This window comes from Musa acuminata, chromosome BXJ3-10 (genome assembly GCF_036884655.1).
Source record: "Musa acuminata AAA Group cultivar baxijiao chromosome BXJ3-10, Cavendish_Baxijiao_AAA, whole genome shotgun sequence".
Taxonomy (NCBI): domain Eukaryota; kingdom Viridiplantae; phylum Streptophyta; class Magnoliopsida; order Zingiberales; family Musaceae; genus Musa; species Musa acuminata.
The window spans coordinates 677934-701368 of NC_088358.1; the positions used below are offsets into that span (position 1 = coordinate 677934).

General features: G+C 39.6%; 1 protein-coding gene across 1 annotated transcript in view; it reads left to right on the forward strand.

Annotated features, from left to right (window-relative positions):
* The first annotated feature begins 237 nt into the window (after window positions 1-237).
* Window positions 238-23435, forward strand: part of LOC103999783 (lipoamide acyltransferase component of branched-chain alpha-keto acid dehydrogenase complex, mitochondrial) — a 63318-nt gene continuing 40120 nt past the window's right edge. Inside the window, exons 1-5 of the mRNA XM_009421632.3 lie at window positions 238-500; window positions 586-735; window positions 2069-2194; window positions 3426-3838; window positions 4888-5135. Of these exons, the coding sequence (XP_009419907.2) occupies window positions 273-500; window positions 586-735; window positions 2069-2194; window positions 3426-3838; window positions 4888-5135 (1165 nt within the window). The 5' untranslated portion in view covers window positions 238-272. The remainder of the gene's footprint in view (window positions 501-585; window positions 736-2068; window positions 2195-3425; window positions 3839-4887; window positions 5136-23435) is intronic.

The window sequence follows — 23435 nt, forward strand, 5'->3', positions numbered from 1 at the left end:
AATTATAAAAATACACTTTGGTAAAAATAGAAGAGTAAATATTTTTTTTTAAAAATATACTATTTTATTTGACAAACCTCGTTGATAAATCTGCATACATGATGCCGCGTCAGCGTCACCCCCATCGGTCCCTAAACTTTGTACTATCCTGTTCCCAGTATCTTCCAGCCAAAAAACAATTATTACACGTTTCGCGCACGCCTCCTAAGTCATGGTTATCTATAAAAACCGGATGTGATTGGCTCGTTTCATTTCTGTATCTCCGTACCAACATGATTCCAAGGCGGTCGCCAAATCCTCTTTTCCTTGCGGCCTCGATGCGCGTCTCTCGCCTGCCGCTCCGCCGCTCTCCGGCCGGTACTCCGGTCTACGCCGCAACACTCCAGCAACCGGTGCCGTCGCCTCCGCTCGAATCCGGACCCTCTAGGTCGGATCTGTCTTCTCTTCTCCCCTTCTCGCCGCTCCACGCCGGCGGTCGGAGCTTCACCCGTCTCTCTTCTGTGAGCATCTACACTCGTTTTCCTTGTTCGAGTTCATTCCGAGTATGCGCCTTGACAGTTTTCTTCGGTCAAACTGATTGCACAGATGGAGGGTTTTTGTGCGAGATTTACGAATCGGCGCTTTTCGAGTCAGGCGTGGGTTGATGTTCCCCGAGGCGAAGTGGTGGACGTGACTCTAGCGCAGACTGGGGAAGGGATTGCCGAGTGCGAGCTCCTGAAATGGTTCGTGAGTGAGGTGAGATAGGTTTCTTCTCTTGTTGTTGTAAATGGCTGATTCCTTGCGGAGATTATTATGCAGACCTTATAAGATGAAGGTGATTATGTTAGTAGATTGGTAGTCGCATTTTTCACCATGGTTGTGGTTCTGTCAGTAGTTCTAAAGAATATGAATTTTATGATAGCCAATAGCTGCACATATTTTGAAATTAACGTAAACTGTAATTAAATCACAATTTCGAAACTTACAAGTCCTTGTGATCAATTTTTATAAATGTTATTTGGAGTTGTTTTTCTATTCAATTGTAATGGAGTGTTCACTATTTTGACACTAGGGAAGTTTGTTGAATATCCATTGGAGGTCTGAATTATTGTTAAGAAAAAAATTGTCAATATACTGTGATAGGCCAAAAAGAGATGTTGGGTCTTTAGTAAACATAAAGGATTACGGGAGTCGAAAATATTGTGCAAACTATTATTCATCAAAATAATGATAAGACAGTGATACATAATCTAATATAAATTGCTTTTATTTTTTTCAATGCAATGTATTATGTTTAGTACATCTTATAAAGTGTGTAACATAAGCAACAGTCTGTATGTATACTACAACATTCTTCTGGCAATGTAATATTCGTGGAGGCTCCTTACATATGTAAACAGCTGGACTTGAACCCTTAATACCTGGTCACAATAAAGAAACTAGTTAACTCACTATAATCATTTAAAATAGCTGCTTGTTAATTGTGATTATGTCAGATAATATTCAAGGAGATTCAAGTTTCCATCTCGTGGACTTTGTTTTCATGCATGAAAATGATAGTGTTCACCAGTATTCAACAGTTCAAAAAGTTAGAATTGTTTGGAACTAAGTGAAGCAAATTATAGACCTTAAATTATTAGATATCTTTAGGAATTTTCTTTTGTGCAAAATAAGCATGCAATTTCTTTTAATAAAAAGCAGGATTGATTACATCTTTGTGGATCTACTTTTGGCTGATATTGCCATATTCTTTAGTCTAAGTACAAGAAGATATGTCATTATACCTGCATAGCCAACTTTGTCCCTTGGGACAACAGATCATGTAAACTTAAGTGGAAAACATTACTTCTCTTCCATTGATAATGAAACATGATGCTTCCTTCACTCATACTCAAGTTAGTTGTAAGGTGCTTGCATCTCACATGAGACCCTTTATTTTTTGTCTGAATCAGATATTACTTATATTCCTGATTGAATTCACTGAGATCTTAACAGAACATGATTTTTGGTACTTGTTAAAAGCTAAAATCATATTCATCTAATAATTTAGTCATGTAATAGATGAATTTTGAAAATTATTTTTGCGCAGGGTGATCTGGTAGAAGAATTTCAAAGGCTTTGTGAAGTACAGAGTGATAAGGCAACTATAGAAATTACCAGCCGATTCAAGGGGAAAGTCGTTCAGATGCTTTATGTTCCTGGTGATATTGTGAAGGTGGGTTGACATGTCTAATTGTCTACAAATGGCCTTGTCATTCATTAATAAAATCCGTTTTCTCATTTCAGGGGTAATTGAATGAATTACATGGTATTCTGTTGAACATCGATGATGTAATAATCAGTGTCAATTGACCTTTTCAGCTGTCACTATAAATAGTCTTTGATTGGGATTTTGATCACCAACATTACCATATGCAGCAGCAAAAATCTGGAGCTTACATGCTAGGAGTAATGTCTATGATATTAAAGATATGGTGCAAAACACTATTACAAAATTGAATAATATACTTTTCTACCACTTGAACTAGGAAATTTAGTTTGATTATCTGACATTACTTAAATGAAGTTTTTAATCTAATCATCTTAGCTATCTTGTTTCAGTTTAAACTGTTTTGGCAATACAGGCACTAAACTGAAAAGATGGGAGTGAGCACCAAGGAAAATTAAAGAACAAAACAGTGCAAGCTTTTAAGACTTCAAATGTTTGTTTCTGTAAATGTAGATTCAGAAAAATACGGAACATCTCCAATTTGTTTTGGATGTAGAATTCCGAAATCACTGTACTGCAGAATGTTTGAGTACAATTTTCCCAAGATCAGTCTTCCTTTGAAAAAAAAATGAATGAATTGAATTGGATTGGTGACACCAGTACAGGTATACTTTTAGTCAATTTAACAGGGCAAAATTCATACTGGCAGTGATAATCCAAATTTTCTTTGTTTGTCATGTTTATTTGTGGTCGTCATGTTTTTTATGTGTAGTATATATGTTGTGTGCTATGCACCATTGACCATTTTGAAATAAGTTCTTGTTGCATATAGTATAGAAATAGTTATCACAAATGGATAGGAGGTGAACATGGTGGGAGGCATTAAAATCAAATAAAATTTGGCTGTCAATTTGAAGCACTACCTAAATAGTGCATTTATTGGAGTTAACATATTCCCTAATTAGTCTGATCTAGTTCACTGAAGATTTATCCTGGTTGTTGATTAGTGTTTATCAGCAGCTTTGTTTGTCAGTATTACCTTTTCTTTTATCTTGATTCACTACCCTACTTCAGTAGTATTTGCCTTCTTAGCTGCTCATGTGATGTTAGCAAAGTGACCTTGTTTATTATCAACCCAGAAGTCAAAGAAACCAATGGATAAATATGCATGCAAATGTATACTTCCTGGATTTTTAAATTCTGGAAGATCCTTCAGTTTTCGAGTTAAAATTTTCAGGTTGGAGAAACATTGGTGAAGATAGTAGTTGATGATGCTCAAACTCCTTTTGGATCTGAGGATGATGAAAATATGACATCTCTGGATGTTGGATCAACTGGTTTAGATTCTCAAAGTACATCAAGGAAACCAGAAGCTTCAGGGGGAGTCCTATCTACTCCTGCTGTCAGGAATCTTGCAAAACAATACAGTGTTGACATAAATGATATCTGTGGAACTGGAAGGAATGGAAGGGTTTTGAAAGAAGATGTTCTGAAATATGCTGCTAGCAAGAATATCTGCAAAGAAGGACCATTTCTTTTGGATGTTGTTGATGAGCATACTGAAGAACTTGAGCTGTTGAAAGATGGGAAAGGATTTCATGTGGATATTGGTGATGCAATGTGTTATGCAGATAAGAAAATTCCTCTCAGGTAAAAAAAAAGGCATTCCTTAGCTAACTCAAATCATAATTCATATGGAGTTCTCTGTTGGCCGCATGTTGAATGACGACCCATAAAGAACATTTCTATTTGATGCTATACAAAACATCATCTAGATTGATAACTTATGAGGAATCATGTTGCATCTAATTGTGAGATAATAAAATGTTTCTTAAACTATAGTATAAATAAGCTAGCAAGCCATGCACCATTGGAATAGTGGGAGAGTTGATTAAACAAGGACTAAGTCAAAGATGAGCGTTTCTGAAAATTAGTTTGGTTTTTTATTAACTTATCAAAGCCCTATAGCAGAGTTGCTAATATTTTGTGATGGGTTTTATAAAGGAAACAAATATATAGTAATATTAATGTGGTATAATTACATATACATATGTATATACATACATATATATAGACACACACGTGCACACAACAAATATATGAGGTTGGGCTAGTACAACAAATATATGAGATTATTAAGAAAGATAGAAGAACAAATATTTTCATTGATACATAGGTGTAGCTCCAAGTAAGATTAGGAAGAACTGTATACGATGGTATGAATAGGCCCAAAGGATAGGGGCCTCCGCCAAGGTTTTAGATATTGGTTCAACATTGCTTTCGGCAACTAGTTGGATTGGTTCTGTACCAATATATGTGATGATCTACCAACTTGAAGAATTAGTTTAAAAAAAAAAAGAATCTATATGATTTGGTACTAATAATTTATTGGACAGTGACTACCCATCAATATGTGCTGGTCTGGCCTATATTTGAAATCTTGGTCTCAACTCAATGAGTTGGGTTGATTAAGATTATAGTATGATGAAGAGATGGAGGGAGACTTATGAAACATTATTAGAAACAATAAATAAATTGATTTCTTTTGATTTGACTATTGAAAAAGTTAATTGGTGGGAAAGGATCCTTGTAGCCAATCCTAAATAGTTGGGATACTACGAGTTCATATTGTTTTCTTTATTTAACTTCATTGATAGAATGTTTGTGGTGAGAATGACCAAATGCTAATGTTATTTCAGGGGATTTCAGAGGTCTATGGTTAGATCGATGACCATGGCTGCAAAAGTTCCACACTTTCATTATTTTGAAGAAGTAAATTGTAATGCTCTTGTAGAACTTAAAGCGGCTTTGCAGAAAGAAAATAAGGATCAGAGTGTGAAGCTTACATTTCTTCCGTTTCTGATAAAGTCTCTGTCAATGACATTGAGTAAATATCCCCTACTAAACAGCTCCTTCCATGAGGAATCCAATGAAATCATCATGAAAGGTGACAAACTTCCTTTTTTCTCATGATTGCTCTAGTGATTTTATGTTGGTCTCCAGTTTGACATTTCCTGCTTAATGTATAGGATTTAGAAGAATTAGCTTTTGTTCTGAGGCACAGATTTATGTTTCTTTATCATAAAATTTTCGAGAGTTGGTATGCTTCTCAGGTTAGGATGTCATTTTGAAAATAATAATTTCTCATGAATGGAGGCAAAAACCCATCCCCTAACTGTTAGCAGGGTCACCTTCTGTAGCAATTTCAGGTTAGGTAGGGCAAACTCCAACTTTGTGACCCTTTCTACCTTTTGGGATACACATTCCATGGAATCAAAAGTTCTTTGATCACATTCCATCCATCAATTTCAACACCAATGTACAGCCTGGGAATGCCAAATATGTTGCAGTGGTCTTAATACAGACAAAAGGTACTCAAAAGAATCTCAAGAGAACATACAAGATGCTAGAGATATGTTGTTCTGTAACTGTATCCTCAGCTAGTGAAAGTGCAGTCCCTGAATAGGTGCTGCATTTTTCTTTTATGATGGGACATAAGCTGCATTTTTCTGAATTGCTCCCTGAATAGGTGATTAACTGCCACTGACTCCAAAAGAACATCCATGGGAAGGTTCTAATAAGGGAAAGCGGTACATGGATCTTCATGTCACACTCTATAGTTGATATGCCTTATGTGGGTGAATATGCAGTTTTCTGTTAAAGTTAAATATATAAGATCTTTAATGAAATATATTTCAAGCACTAATCAATTCAAGGTGGATGACAAATATTAATAAACATGCACAGTATGTCAAGTAACAATATTGTGAATATTGGTTCAAGTGGTGGCTCAAACTGCTGAGAAGTACCAGGACCGACATGTAGTGTGTCTTTGCATGTGCTAGCTCATGTTTAACAATGTCAATGGTTACCATATAAGTGAAATTTTGGTCAAGTCTCCTTGCTGCTCAGTACGGCTTGTATCTATTGGTTCAATGAAGTATCGAGAAGTATTTGTTGGTTCATTGAGCCGGAAAGTGGAGTTGGCGAATGCCATGCAACTAGAGGGCGGAGGCCAAGCAAGTCAGTTGCACTCTAACTTCCTTTCCAGGATCAGGGATAGATTGCACAGTGATCCCCAAGCAGTAACCTTGATGCAATTAATCAAAAAAGGCAAGATCCGACGATTTGGGGTCCAGGAGAAACTCGTCTACACAAAATGGAATAGGGTTTATGTTCCTCAAGCGAACAATTTGAGGCATGAACTCCCGAGAGAGTGTCACGATTCCCTTTGGGCTGAACATCTAGGCATTCACCGAACATTAGCTCTTATGGAGAGGCCATGAGAGAACATTTCCTTAGACTTCATCTCAAGCTTGTCGGCAGTAGGGGGACTCAGATCGATACTCGTGGTGGTCGATCGGTTTTCAAAATATGCAACATTCATTGCTGCACCCCTACACTATTCAGCAGAGGAGGCAGCCAAGTTGATGATGAAGAATGTGGTGAAGTATTGGGGATTCCCGCACAATATCATCAACGATCGAGATGCTCGGTTCTTGGGACGATTCTGGACCGAGCTATTTAAATTGTTAGGGTCCAAGTTATGCTTCTCCACAAGACTCCACCCCCAAACGGATGGCCAAACTGAAAGAATAAATTCGCTCCTTGAGCAATATTTTATTTTCGGTACTACGTGAGTGCCAACCAACGGGATTGGGTAAAGCTGTTGGACATTGCCCAATTCTCCAACAACTTGCAGCAGAGCTCTGCGTCCAACAAAACTCCCTTTGAGATCATTACGAGATAGCAACTGTCGACTCACACCGTGGTGATCGGGTATACCGGGAGTAGTCCGTCAGCATATTACTTTGCGAATGTATGGCATCGAAATATAGATATTGCGTTGGCTTATTTAGAGAAGGTGGCCAAAAAGATGAAGAAGTGGGCAGACTTAGGAAGGCGACCACAAGAGTTTAAAGTTTGCGACATGGTGTTGGTGAAGCTCCAACCTGCATCACTCTAGTTCTTCAAGCAAAAAGTACACAAGGGATTGATGTGCAAGTACAAAGGACCCTTCCCAATCATTAGTAGGGTAGACAATGTCTCCTACAAGTTGCAATTGCCGGCATGACTCAAAATTCACAATGTCTTCCACGCAAGCAACTTGAAAGCCTACCACTCAGATTCACAAGATGCTTCCCGAAGTATTCCAACTTGGCTACCCCCCACTAGAGCCTCCTACGAGAAGCGAGTTGAAGCCATTTTGGTGCTAAAAGTTAGCGCTGAAATAATACATAGAGGTTAGATTACCGAAAAATTTTAGATTCACAGTTTTGTGACTAAACGAGAGAGAAATCATGAGCTAAGCCAAAATATTTCAAATTGTTCACATTTGAGATGAGAATAGAGATCAAGATTACTGTAGGATGATATTAGAACACTTGCCTTTGAAGGATTAGATCCCAAATGAAAGGATTTGAGCAAAAAAAACCCAAAGCCCTAATTTTTCTTCTCCTATTCTTTTCTTCTCCTATTCTCCCTTTTTTCTCCACCGATGGTTGTTCTCTACAACTAGCTGCCTTCTTAGGTTTCTTAAGGAAGAAGGCAGAAATGTTGAGGTGGTGGGATTTGTCTTTTTGTGCTTTTTTTTTTTCAGTTTAGTCCTTGTATTAATCATATTTATGATTAGGTCCTTAGGGTTTACAAATAGGTCCTCAGATTTTTTTTTTACTACTAGGTCTTATAAATAATTCAAAACAGAATATTTCATCACAAATAAGTTCTTATGAAAATTAAAAAATGAGGGATATTACACTCTCTTCCCGTTAAAAGAAAAATTTAGTCCTCTAAATTTGAGGATAAGCTTTCTTCATCGACGAAAAGATGAGGATAAGCTTTCTTCATTTCCTCCAATCGCTCCCAAGTCGTTTCATCCATAGAATGATGCTTTCAAATCACTTTAACTAGAGGAATGATTCTATTTCTTAAGAACTTCTCTTTCTTATCAATAATTTGAGGGGGCTCTTCCATGTGAGACAAGTATTTATCGATCACAATCGGCTCATACTTGATGATATAAGATGGATCTGGTATATATTTTCTGAGCATTGAAACATGAAATATATTATAGATATGATATAAAGATGGTGGCTGGGCAAGCCTGTAAGCGATAGAACCAATTCTCTCAATGATCTCAAAATGTCCAACAAATCTAGGGCTTAACTTTCCTTTATTCCCAAATCTTACCATGTTCTTAGAAGGGGAGACCTTCAAGAATACAAAATCCCCTACTTGGAACTCGATATCTCATCTTCTGTTATCAGCATAGCTCTTTTGATGACTTTGTGCAATCTTTAACTTTTTCCTGATAACTTGAATTTTCTTGGTAGTTTCTTATGTTTTGTCTGGTGCTAACAACGTTCTATCGCCAACTTCCTCCCAACATATAGGTGTTCTATACTTTCATCCATATAAAACTTCATAAGGAGTTATCTGAATGCTTGAATGATAACTATTATTGTAAGTGAACTCAATAAAAGAGATATCCTTATCCCATTCACCTTTCCACTCCATGACATAAGCTCTAAGCAAATCCTCAATCCGTTTGAGGGTGATAAGGAATGCTAAACTTTGACTTTGGTATCTATATATTCTTGTAATCTTCTCTACAATCTAGAAAGAAATCTAAAGTCTCTATCAAAGATAATCTCCTTTGGAACATCATGAAGTCTTACTATTTTATCAGTGTACAAGTTTGTAAGCCTTTTAAGAGAATAAGTTATATTAATCGATAAGAAATGTGCAGATTTGGTTAACCTATCAATAATAACCCAAATAGCATCATGCTTTTTAGAGGTTCTGGGTAGACCCGAAACAAAATCCATAGTTACACATTCTTATTTCCATTCAGGAATATCTAAAGGTTGCAACAAACCTCCAGGTCTCTGGTGTTCTACCTTGATTTATTTACAAGTCAAACACTTTAAAACATATATTGCACTCTCTTTCTTCATGCCTTCCCACCAATGGTGACTTTTGAGATATCTATACATCTTAGTGCTATTAGGATGCACGGTGTACTTAGAATTATGACCTTCCTTCAGGATTTGGTTCTTCATATTTGGATCATTAAGGACGCATACCCTATCCCCAAATCTTAATAGGCCATCCATTGAAACTCAAAACTCTGCTTTATGGCCTCTTTCTACTTTATTTCTCAAGTAGATTAAACGTGGATTTTGGAGTTGTCTTTCTTTAATTTGTTGAATGAGACCAGATTGAACCTGAATAAAGGCCATCGCTATCATTGAGTCTTGCCCTCTCCTCATAACATTCAAATCACAATTTTCTTCCAGTAGCTTCCATTCCTTCACAACCAGACTAGCTATAAAACTTGTAAATTTTCTACGAAGTGCATCAGCTACAACATTAACTTTACTTGGGTGATAACGGATGGTGCAATCATAATCCTTTAGAAGTTCTATCCATCTCTGCTGTCTCATATTTAACTTTTTCCTAGTAAAAATGTACTTTAAACTATTATGATCGGTAAAGATTTCAAAGGTCCGCTCATATAAGTAATGTCTCCAAATCTTTAGAGCAAAAATAATTGCTGCAAATCTAGATCATGAGTTGGATAATTCTGTTTATAACTTTTCAATTGTCTAGAAGCATAAGCATTCACTTTCTCATCTTGCATCAAAACACAACCAAGACCCTTTCTCGAAGCATCTGTACAAACTACAAATCCCTCGTTACCACTTGGGATAGTGAGAATAGAGGTACTTGTCAATCTTCTTTTTAACTTTTGAAAACTTTGCTCACAATCATCACCCCATTCAAATTTTTCATTCTTTTGAGTTAGTCTGGTGAGTGGACTGGCAATTCGAGAGAATCCCTCCATAAATCTTTTGTAATAATCTGCCATGCCTAAGAAACTTCTAACTTCTGTCACATTCATTGGTACTTTCCTTTTAACTACCGCTTCCACTTTCTTTGGATCAACAGAGATACCCTTCTTTGAAATCACATGGCCTAAGAAAGCGACTTCATTCAACCAAAACTCACATTTGTTGAACTTTGCATACAATTTCTTTTTTCTTAGTATTGACAAGACATTTCTCAAGTGTTCTTTATGCTCCTAGTTATTCCTCGAATATATTAATATATTATCAATGAATACAATTACATAATCATCTAAGGGTGACTTAAATATTTTATTCATTAGATCCATAAAAATTATAGGGGCGTTACTCAAACCAAAAGACAAAACTAAGAACTCATAGTAACCATATCGAGTTCTAAAAGCTGTTTTTGGAATATCCTCCTTCTTGATCTTGAATTGATAGTAACCCAACCTTAGATTAATCTTAGAAAGTACTAATACACCCTGCAATTGATCAAACAATTCATCAATTTTGGATAGAGGATACTTGTTTTTTATGGTCACCTGATTCAACTATCTATAATTAATATAAAGCCTCAATGTTCCATCCTTCCTCTTAACTAACAACACTGGAGCACCCCATGGTGAAACACTGGGCCGAATAAAATCCTCATCTAATAGTCATTGTAGTTGCTTCTTCAGTTCCACTAACTCGAGTGGTGTCATTCTATAAGGAGGTTTAGATATTGAGGGTTGTCCTAAGGGCCAAATCAAAAACAAATTCATCCTCTCTGTTTGGAGGTAATCCAGGCAAATCGTCCTAGAATACATTAGGGAACTCTTTGACCACAAGAATTTCATTTAGATTATTTTTTGATCTGATTGCTCCTTTATATATACAAAATAACAAAAATAACCTTTCTGTATAAGACGATGAGTTTAAGGTGTCGATATCAGGCAAGGAGATAAATCATATCTAATACTCTCAAAATAAAAGATGGACTGATCTAGTATGCAAAAAGTGATCATTTTTGTATAACAATCTATACTTGTATGATAAGAAGATAGCCAATCTATACCAAGAATAACATCAAAACTCTAAATCTCTAGGAGAACTAAATCAGCAAGAAGCTCGTGTTCTCCAATAGAAATTGGACAAGATTACCAGATCAAGTTTATTGTCCAAGAATCCCCAATAGTCATAGTTACATATAGCATATAATCCAGTGGTCTGGGTTGAATGCCCAATTGATAATCAAAATATTACGAAATAAAACATAGATTGGAACCAAGATTAAACAAAACTTTTATATTTTCATTAGAAATGTGAATAATACCTTTGATCACTGATTCAGAAGCTTTGGAATCTTATTCAGTGATAGCATATATTCTGGCATGGGTTGATGATCTAGGAGGCAATGACTCTTTCTTCTTGTTCAAAGGGTAATCTTTTATTTTATAATCCTACTTCCCATAAGCAAAATAGGCTCTAGTTACCTGAAAACACTGACTTGTTTCATGATTTAAATCGCATTTTGCATATGATTGAGTCCTCTACGGTGACTTTCCTTTCTAAATCTAGATGTTTTGACCCTCTTGTTATTACTTTCTGATTCATTTCCTCTCTTATTTTCTTTCTGATTCATTTCCTCTCTTATTTTTGTTGGTAAACTTGTCCTTGTTATTCCTGCCCTTGATCTCCTAAAATTCTTTTTATTATTCCTACCAATATGCAGCCTCTACTTCCAACATAAAGGTGGCAAAAGAAATCTTCTGATCATCTGAGCAATTTAAGATATCAATTATTTTCTCTATTAGCATCATCCATCGTTCTGCCACTAATTGGATTAGGTTCACCACTGAAATAGGAAGGACTAAGCTCCTTAAATTATTCCATTCCTAGTTTATTCTAATTTGATGTCCCCAATCAACATTTTCATCCCACTCAATTACTTAGAAGAAGATGAAGCAAGAGGACTAGATGTCCTCAGCATCGTAGATTCCTAAAGGACATTAAAGAAAATTTTCATCGATCTCTATATAATTTATTAAACCTCAATATATTTTGCATATCAAATATATCAAATATCTTAGTGATCCTTAAATCATATTCTGATGCCACCTCTGTCACGGCCCCCAAATTATCACATTCAGGAGGAGAGACCTTGTCTTAAATCAATAATGTTATAATTCCTTAGTAATCTAATCCATGATCCAAACTAACATTTGAGGACACTGAGAAACATTCAAGTCAAAATTCACATCCATAAAACCTGTGCAGTTTATAATCACACACCACATCACTCGATGATTCATAAAATCCGAAGCCAATTCAACAAAACATTAATCACATCATATATCCAAAAATGTGGGAATCTATACAATCATAAAACTAATATTTACCACAAGTTCATATCATTATACAAATTAAACTTAACATTTCAAAATCCTCAACATGAGAGGTCCTTTAAACTTTTATAAAACATATAAGTTCAGATTTACCATTAACATTTCATTAGATGCAAAGTGTACTTATACAACAAAAATATATCAACCAATAAAATTTTGCCCAAAATCTTCTAGCATTCCACTGCCTTGGCTCAATTTTAACATTTTAGCGAGCGACAAACTATCTTGAAAAATTTATATAGCAACAAAGTGAGCATATAAAGCTCATCAAGCGACTAACATATCTATGACAAAAGAGGACAGCTTCAAACAAACAAGATATTAAAATGCAAGGTTGGGATACAAGAATTCATAAATATCCACTCATCGAATACAGAATCGCAATGTCATTTTATTCGAAGCTTGGTTTGTTCATAACAATGAAATAAAGAGTAACTGGAGCATATCAATGACATATAGAATATTTCAAAGCATATCAATAGCGTATAAACATTTTGGAGGCATAAGAGGCATTTCAAAATATATCAATGACATATGAAACATATCGGAGTTTATCAAAAGGACAAATATAAAACAAAAGTTTAAATGTCACATTTGACGTTGTATTCATTTCATTCTTATCCAAAGCGCACAGTAGAAACAAATAACAAAAACTTTGGGTATTATATCAAACACATAGAAGGTGAAGTGGGATCCCAAACATAATCTCCCACGTCTGCGAGCGTCATCCATACACGTTTGGATGAAGCCAAAGGGGGCCGACATAGCATCACGAGCTCTAAAAATATACCTTTTACCATTTCTGGCAAAGGTTCAAATAATCCCTTTACTATTTTTGCAAAAGGTCTAAATAATCTTACAAACACTAGAGTACAAAGGACATTCTGGACTATAAAATTGACATATATCGGAAACACATGCGGAACAACGAAATGTACATGTGCCTTTATGAGTCAATATGATGTAAACATAATCTTTCACAAATGCATTCAAATATGAAAGGAATAAAGAGTAAGAGCAAACAAGCATTCAAAGTAATCACATATAACTTAATTGAAGAAAGAATGCTAGATGAATTTAATGTCTAAAGAGCAGTGATTGCAAAAGGCGCTCGGGCGCTCGCCTAGGCGCTCGGGCGAGGCGAGGGGAGGCCCGAGCGCCTCGCTAATGTCCCAGGCGGCGCGCTTCAATCAGGCGCCGCCTGGGCGCTCGCCCGAGCCCAGGCGCTGGGCGCTTCAGGCGAGCGCTTGGGTAAACCGAACCAGAATTTTAGGTCTGGTTCGGTCCTGGTTCGGTTGTTAGTTGGTTCAATCGAACCAACTAAACCAATATAACCCCAACCCTAACCCTAACCCTAACCCAACACTAACCTGCTGCCGCTGCCGATCCCGATCCCGATCCCGATCGCGATCTCGTCGCTCGCTGCCGCTGCTCGCCGCTGTCGCTGCTCGCGCCTCCCGCGAGCCTTCCCGCTGCTCGCGCCTCCCGCGAGCCCTCTCGCTGCTCGCGCCTCCTGCGAGCCCTCCTGCTGCTCGCGCCTCCCGCGAGCCCTCTCGCTGCTCGCGTCTCCTGCGAGCCCTCCCGCGAGCCTTCCCGCTGCTCGCGCCTCCCTCGAGCCCTCCCGCTGCTCGCGCCTCCCGCGAGCCCTCTCGCCTCCTTCGAGCCCTCCCGCGAGCCTTCCCGCTGCTCGCGCCTCCCTCGAGGCCTCCCGCTGCTCGCGCCTTCCGCTCCCTTTCCCTTTCCCGTTGCCGCTGCCGCCACTCGCCGCCGCTGCTGCTGCTGCCGCCGCTCGCCGCTGCCGCCGCTCGCCGCTGTCGCCGCTGCCGCCGCTCGCCGCTGCTGCCGCTGCCGCCGCTGCTGCTGCCGCCACTGCTGCCGCCGCTCGCCGCCGTTGTTGCCGCTGCTCGCCGCTGCTGCCGCTGCTCGCCGCTACTTCCTCGTTTCTCCGTCAGCAGGTTTACACTGTTAATGTGATTATATTTATTAATTATATTATATATTTTTATGTTTTTATTTAAAATTTTAAATAATTATATTTATTAATTATATTTTATATTTTTATATTTTAGCGCCTCGCTTCGCTCGGGCGAGCGCCTCAGGCGTTTTTGGACCTTGGCGCCTTTTGGCGCCTAGCGCTTTTTAAATCACTGCTAAAGAGATAAAACTAAAATAGGTAAAATTGACAAAGGTTCCATTTTGGCAGAATCTGTGAGGGGCATTTTATAAATAATTCGAACTATCAATTATGCTCCAATTTACTCAATAAAGGTATCATTGGAAAGATATTTCAATCTACTTTCAGATAAAACAAGTTTCATATGAATTGAAGTTTCTAACAATGAGTTACAAATGATTTGGTAACCAAAGGTTAGAGAACAAAATCTTTGTTTTGCAGACTCTATAGGATCGAATTCAACAGATGACTGGGTAAGTTATTGTGCTCTAAATCTTTCAAGTTAGGTACTGAAAGATAGATCTATAAGTCTAGTTTACAACAAAGTATGTTTTGCACAAATCAGAGTTTCCAATAGGGAGTTTTAAGTAGTTTAGTATTGAAATGTCAGAAACTATAATCCTTGTTTTGTAGAATCCATAGGGCCGATTTCAATAAAAAACCGGAGATGCATTTTTGCTCCAAATCTTTAAATTCAGGTATAAAAAAAAAAGATTTATGAGTCTAAAGCAAGTTTTGCACAAATCAGAGTTGGGTGCTAAAAGTTAGAGCTGAAACAATACATAGAGGTCAGATTACCGAAAAATTTTAGATTCACAGTTTTGTGACCAAACGAGAGAGAAATCATGAGTTAAGCCAAAATATTTCGAATTGTTCACATTTGAGATAAGAACAGAGATCAAGATTACTGTAAGATGGGGTTAGAACACTTTCCTTTGAAGGATTAGATCCCAAATGAAAGGATTTGAGCAGAAAAACCCAAAGCCCTAAGTTTCTTCTCTCATTCTCTTCTCCCTTTCTCTCTTTCTTCTCCACCGATGGTTGTTCTCCACAACTAGCTCCCTAAGTTTCTTAGGTTGCTTCAACTCACCAATGACTCTGACTCTAGTGTGGGGTTGGCTGAGTTGTATTGATCCCTGTTGGTTCCTGCGGATCCTCCAGGTGATGGAAAAGACCATCCTTACTGCGCCAGTCTCTCAAATGCCTCATGCTGCTTGAACTGGGTGGATGCTTGTTGGAGCTTTAACGAGCATCGTCTCGCAAACTTCTGAAGTTTTGGGTCCTTCCTCCACAAAATTTGTTCATTGACTCTTCTTTCACTTAGTTGTCACATCCAAGTAGGTTCGCATCACTTCCGCTTTCGATTGGCATTTCATTGGGAAATGAAGCGGACAATCTACTCTCAGTAGCACTGATCACCGTTGGTGAGGATTTGACAACTATTGTCTTCCATTATCTTCGAAGAGACTTTGAACTTGTGCAGAGCTCCTCTGCTGGATAGATAAGAGAATTGAGGTACTCGGTTTCGCCCATTCTCTTAAGGATTGAGAAGGCAAAGGTTACTTGACTTCCCCCGCCTCCTCGAGGTTGTACTCCATGCATCGAGCTGGTTACTGGCCTTCGCCTGCTCTTTGCTCACACTTCTGAAGCACTTGAAGTGTTTGCACTCCTTGTGTTGAGTTAGCTACTGTGATTTACCTTCTCAATGCCATCGAACTTCTGGAATGCAAGAAGTTTTCACCCCAATTTGGAGTAATTCTCTAATAGATTTGGTCGTCTCTGGGATTGTACCGTCTTCTCCATCAACCCTGCCGCCTACTCCCCTGAGTAGCAAAGGTACAGCACCGCGTACTACCTGCTTCGTTCCTTGGTCGTGCACTCTTGCATGACCCGAAGTCCTTCACTTTCGGCTATTTTGATGAGAAGCTCGTTGACACCGGTCTTACGAAGTTCCTTGGCCTCTGCCCTTTAGCCTTGTCTCGGTACTTGGAGATTTGCCTCTGCATGCTCCACCTCCTCGACCCCTTTTCCGACCAAGCGCTCTCCCCCCATGAGAGCAAGGGATTAATGCCTTTCACGGAAGTCCCGCTTCTACGGTACCATGGCGCTACCATGCCCATGGCCCTACTATCCGTCGCCTCGCATCTGCATCCTTTTTCTTCACGATCAGTAGATATGTCTCCGTGGTACTCCTCTGAGTTCACCTCCATTCTAACTGATGCTTGATTTTGGGTAGCTAAGTCCCTCTGGACTCGTCGTCGCTTCCTCGCCCCTTTCGACCCCCTGCTTCAACACCTCTGTGTTATCCAAGCAGCTCCCTTTGGTCGATGGAAAGACAGACTACAACTCTTATGCATGGCCTCTGCCATCACGTTGTAGGGTTTGTACCGATTCTGTTCTCCTTAGCTTCCTTGGTAGCAACGTTCGCTTACTCGACCTTGTCCTCTGACTTGTCGGGCACCCTTAAGCGAATATGAGCTCTGGAGCAGTCCAACTCTCCAGTTGCTTCGATCATACCTCTGTATGATCAAGCCCCTCTCATGGGACTCATTGGTACTTACATTCAAACTTTTCTCTTGGTGGAACACAACCCCCATATGCTGATGACCAAGGCTTTCATCCGATGCAAAATTCGATGCACGCATGGAAGACCCGCCTCTACGGTACCATGGCCTTCACTCCGTGAATTCATGGCCCTTCTTGCCGTCGTGTTGTTCACCGAAGTGGAGCTTCCAGTAGCTTCCGATTATACCTCCGTATGATCTAGTCCCTCACGGGACTATGTCATGTGTATCGCATTGCCACGAACTGTTCCACGATCCGCTGCTCCATGTCGCCTCCTGGTGACATCTCTATTGCATTCTGATCCTTGTGGGATGAACTCGAATTGTGGTCCCTCCATGTGTGGCCTCTGCCAATACATCGTAGGGTCTCTTCCACCTTCGATTTTGTTCGCTCCTTTGACAATCGACCTTTATCCACCCACTCTTGGGTCACACTTAGATGAAGCGCCGTTAGGACAGTCCGTCGCCTAATAGCTCCTGAAGTCCCCCGACTTCGCTGCAATTAGCGCACCATTGTCTGGATCCTGGGCCTCTGCCCTTACCAGCATAATCTTCGCTGCGCACCGCTTCCTTCATGGCAACTTGAATGGCAACACTGCGGTATATTCTTCAAGAGTACCCGCCTCTACGTCCTCTTGCCTCGTGCTAAGGCCTTCCGAACCCAACTTCGCCTCCGCAAATTGAGTCGCCTTAGTTCCTCCATCACATGCTTTTCCGAGATAAGGTGCATGTGCCCAGAAGCTCCCCTCGTCTTTGGCACCATGCAAGATGAGTTCGCTCCGTCAGAATGAAGGACCCATGGAACAACATGATCCTGCTCTTGCCTCTACAAGAGTTCATGTCCTTGACCTTTGTCCAAGGAAAGCACTGTGCCTCTGCTCCATGTTCCATCTTCTATGTTGGCTCCCTTCATGCGGCTTGGGTACTTTGCCAAGTTACACCCAAGTTGCTTCGCTCCTCGTTTTTGCATTGAGTTGATGGTGGCCCTCATGCCCACCATTCCATGGGTCAACCCTCCCTTGAGTCCGATCTCATATCGACTCCAAGTGTGCCTTCATTTGTGTTGCTTTGGGTCGCTCCCCCACTTGATCTCGCAATGCATCTACCAATGCATTCTCTCGAGCGAGATCATGCGACGACTCCTCGCCGCTTTCTCAGTCCATTGAGCTTCGTGGAGTTGTTGTTTGTTGAGGTACTCTTCTTCAACTTGTGAGGTCCGTCCTACATGATTCTCCCTCTTGAGAGTCGAGACTTATCCCTCCTGGATAACTGTCCCATTGGAGCAACATCTCTCTTCGTCTCGGAGACCACCATCCCCTTGGACTACTCCGATCTGCTGAACAAACTGTGCATTGTTCTGCCTCTTGCAAACGCACTTGTTAGATTGCGACTCCACGTCAATACAGCCCCCGCTGCACCACTCAAGGCCTAGCAACATGTTGAACTCGTTGCACACTTCAACCTCCTACGGACGTATCCTTTACATGCCGAAGAGAAAGTTTCAATGCTCCATGGCGTCGAGTTTCGGTCGCCTTGGGATGGCCGCAAACATTCCATCGTCCGCATACAAGCCCATGTATGAGTACCGAATTCTTTGAGTTAGCAATTCCCCTCACCTCTGTGAGCTTTGCACAACTCTTACGGTCGCTGAGCAACTCATTCCACCTTGCATGGTCTCATCCTTTACCAAGCGCCTCGCTTGCCTTGAGCACCATCAAGTATAGTTATCAACGTTGAGCTGTAGCTCAAACTCAACCATCCCAACCTTTGTGCGCTCCACATTCTTCCAAGCTTGCCTATTCTCGTGGTGCCTCTTGCGCGAAGGGTTGGCCATTTCTGAATGCCAATCTCAGATTCCCGCTCCTCCGAGCGACTCTTTTTCCCTACTTCTCCATACCCGTTTTCCCCAAACGATCGCGCGTGTGCTGACTGCCCTCAACGCAGTCCCGCTAGGTCCCCCACATTTGCATGCTAAGTGTTTCTATGAGTGCTTGTCCCGCTCTGATACTATTTGTCACGGACTTAGCTGGTTTTGCCTAAGTCGTGCGGCACCCTTGCGTGTCCGTCCGCAAAGGTCAGCCTCCCCGAAGCCTCCCATGGTCCCTTAGGACCCACAAAAAAGAGAACGGGATAGAGAAAACGCCTCACTTGGGATCCACAAGCAAACATCTCCGAAAACACTTCATAGACAATGCAAATTACAAACAGACTTTATAAACTCTGAACAGATGCACAATAAAGGGTAAAATGGTTCATTACAGACCGAACTAAATGGGACTATTAAGCCTTCGGCTGTCCCTCTACATGCTAGTCAAAGTATGAACATACCAAAAGACACAGACATACATAAGCATTACATCAAACATCTTGTTTAGAAGTTTGTCCGTGACAATATGCCACTCAATCTGATTTTAGTTTTGATAGGATTTGGTTATTTATGAAACTAGATACATTGTATTTGTACTAGTAGGATAATATGTATTGTTTTAATTAAGTTATGATGTACTATGATGCAAGGATTGAAATATCGTACCATACCGGAGTTTCGAGATTCATTCGGTATGATACGGTACTGTATACCGAGAGGTATATCGCTTGGTATACCGGTTGGTATATATATAAAGTAAAAAAAAATTTTTCGAAGTAACGTTGCCTCTCTCTCTCTCTCTATATATATATATATATATGTATATGTATAATAATTTATTTATATATATTTGTATATAAAAGTAAAAAAAAAGTACGATGTCGCCTCTCTTCTCCTCACGCGGGGTGACGTCGCCTTTATATATATATATATATATATATATATTTATTTATAAAAGTTAAAAATAAAAAATTTCTACGACATCGCCTCGTTTTTCTGTGCCATTGCCTCGGTGATGTTGCCCCACGTGGGGAGAAGAGAGGCGACGTCGCCCCGCATTGTCATGGACTTAGCTGGAATTGCCTAAGTCGTGAAACACCCTTGCGGCAAAGTCACGAACTTAGTTGAAGTTGCATAAGTCATGAAGCACCCTTGGGCCAACTCCTCGGATTTAGCTGGGATTGCCTAAGTCATGAGGCGCCCTTGCAACATATTTTTCCGCAAAGGTTTAGCCTAGTTGCAACCTCGTACAAGTCCCCCGAAGGACCTGTAAAACAAAAAGCTTATTAGATTGAAAACGAACGACGGACAAGTCTTGACGTCTCGCGAAGAGGGTGTTGAATCTCGTATTTTGATGATGAAACCAATTGATAAGTGTTTATGTTTTAATCTATGTTTTGAGTAACGCAAGATGCTCGATCAGGATGAGACAATTAAAGCAGGAAGAATCATGTTGTGCCGGGGGAAAACATGTTAGAAGATTGGACGTTGGGCCGGTGGATTGGTCGACGTATCGACAGAAGGCTTCGGGTCGTGGATTCGGGCATCAGGCCAAGAAGAGTAGATATTGCGCGAAGGATATCGGAGTTGTGGAGTCAACTGGCCGATTGGGCAATAGGTCGCAAGAGAGGACGATGCGCCGAAGAATCAGACGAAGCGTCGAGGGACCAATGACATGCTGGACAACTTGATTAATGCTTAGTATTAATTGTCTAGATCGAAGTATGTTTTACATGTGCAGGATTAAGTACGATAGCAAGGCATGAAGCAAAATGAAGTCCCGGAGTCAAGATCGAGATCACGTTGGGAATTCGAGAGTTCGTCGGAAGTCCGGACGTTCGTCGGAAGTTCTAGAGGAACCAGCCGAGAAGTCTCGGAGCTTGCTAGAGAAGCTCGTCAAAACTCGTCAAGAAGATCGTTGTGAAGTCCAGGAGCTTGCCGGGAGTCCGCCGGAATATTGTCGAGAGATCGTCGGAAGTTTGTCGTAAGATCGTCGGAAGAATAGACATAGGGACTTGTTTAACTTAGCAAATGTCTTAGGATTTCGTAGTTAGCATGTAATTGGACTTGGATTTGGGCCAACCCAATTAGGGGCTAGCTAGGCCCATGTAAGAACTGTGTTGGGCCCAATAAGAGGCCCAAACAGTGCCCCAAGGAGTCTCACCATCGTGGCACAGTCTTCGAGACTGTCAGGCGGTGGTACCGCCAGTCTGGGCGATTGTACTGCCCCTGGCAGGGTGCCAGGCGGTGGTACCGCCAGTCTGGGCGGTGGTACTGCCTAGCACTACGCCCCAGGCGGTGGTACCGCCAGGTACCGCCCGTGCCCGGGAAACCCGGGATGGGAAAGTTTTAGGCTCAAAGTTTGAATCAACTTGTAGCCTATAAATATCCCTCTCATCCCTGGTTAAAGCACACAAGAACAAAGAGTTTAAAAGTGAAGAAACACTGTAGAAATCACTTGAGAGATCCCTCCTCTAGCTTTAAACTTAGAATTCTGTTTAGAGAGGAGAGTGAGTGCTTGTATGGGTTATCTCCTAAACCCGGTAAAAGGAGAAGAGGGGTGTAAAAGGTGATTGGCCTTCGCCTATTGAAGGAAGGCCCCTAGTGGACGCCGATGACCTCGTTGGAGGAGGAAGCCGAAAGTGGATGTAGGTCATGTTGATCAAACCACTCTAAAAATCTGGTTTGCATTTACTTCCTGCAATTTACATTAACTGCAAACTGCCTTCAATACGCTCTTACTTCACTTTCAAAGCATTACCTTTATGAAACGTTTTTACGTCGGTAACGGTTTTATCGTACGAAAGTTTTTGAAGACATAATTTTTACCGCTGCACTAATTCACCCCCCTCTTAGTGCCGCTCTTGATCCTAACAATTGGTATCAGAGCCTCGTTTTCTCATTTGATTTAAACACCCAAAGAGAAATGACTCTTTTCGGCTTTCAAGAGGGTCACTCTCTCATTCGTCCTCCCTTTTTCAATGGGACGGACTACACTTATTGGAAAACTCGAATGAGAGTTTTCTTGCTTTCGTTGGGTTTGGATTTATGATACATTGTCGAATCCGATTTTAAAAGGTCTTCTCTTCCAATGAAAGATTGTAATGATTTGGAGAAGAAGACGTTTTCGTTAAATGCTAGAGCTATGAACGCTCTATTTTGCGCTTTGGATAAAACTGAGTTTAATCGGATTTCTATGTGCGAAACGACTTTCGACATATGGTACACTCTTAAAATCTCATACAAAGGCACTAGCAAAGATTCAAATATCAACCTTTTAATGCACGATTTTGAACTATTTCGAATGAAGCCGAGCGAAACCATTGTTGACATGTACACTCGTTTTACGGATGTCGTCAATGGTTTATAAGCTATTGGCAAATGTTTTTCGGATTTTGACCACGTAAACAAGATTTTGCATTCTCTTAATAAGTGTTGGGATTCAAAAGAAACGGCAATTCAAGAATAAAAAAATTTAAATACCTTTCCGATTGAAGAACTAATAGGGTCTTTGATGACCTATGAAATGACGTGCAATGCACATAAAGAACTCAAGAACAACCTTTCAAAGGACAAGAAGGATTTCGAACTTAGAACATTTGAAGACCACTCGATCATAAGCTCAAGTGATGGTGAACTCGAACTCACTAAGAAATTTAAAAAGTTAATAAAACAAAAATTAAAGAACAAAAACAAAAAGAACGCAACTACTTGCTTTGAACGCAAGAAGAAGAACATAAATTGGGATGAATTGAGCTCATCCGAAGACGAGTAGAAAATCAACAAAGACGAGGTAGCAAACTACGCTTTAACGACTTTCGACGTTGAGGTAATAAAAAAACCTTTAATTTATTTCGAAATTACATGATGCTTTTCATAATGCATTTTGTTAGAATAATTATTTTTCTTGAAAATTACATGTTTAAAAAGTAATGAAAATGTAAAAAATAAGGAATCATGCTTATCCTTCTAGTAATTTTTTTTGAAATTGATCATGAAAATTGCATGATAAAGGAACAAAATGTTAGACTTAAATCTAATACTTAAGATAAATCCTATAAATGTTTTAAGGAGCATTAATGTGTATCATGTTGATTTTCGTATTATTTTTCGATTTTGATTGAAGATGCTTCATGTTTAATGAAATTATGTTTAATGATTTAATGATGCATAATGATGAAAACATTAAAAGTTTCGATACCAAGATTGACGATTTTATGCATGAGATTTTAAAGTTATACATGATGATTTTTGTGATTTATTGGTCTTGATTTTTTTTTTATGACGAAATTCAATTTTCGATCCTAACGTTTCGATCCTAAATGTTGATGCACATTTTTTTGGCATAAATGAAATAAATCACATGAATTAAAATAACTAAAAAGAGAAAAGGTTTCTCCTAGAAAATTTTATTTTCTCGATTTTTCCAAAAAGGAGATTAATGAATCTATTTATATCACCTTTATGAATCTCTTGGACCATGAAAATGATTTTGATAAGGTAAATTTAAATGACCCTTTATCCAAATCTTTCATGTATTCTTGAGATTTATGAATCAAAATCTTTTATCTCTTATGCTTCTTTTTGTCATTTACAAAAGAGAAAAATTATCCAAATGAATCTTG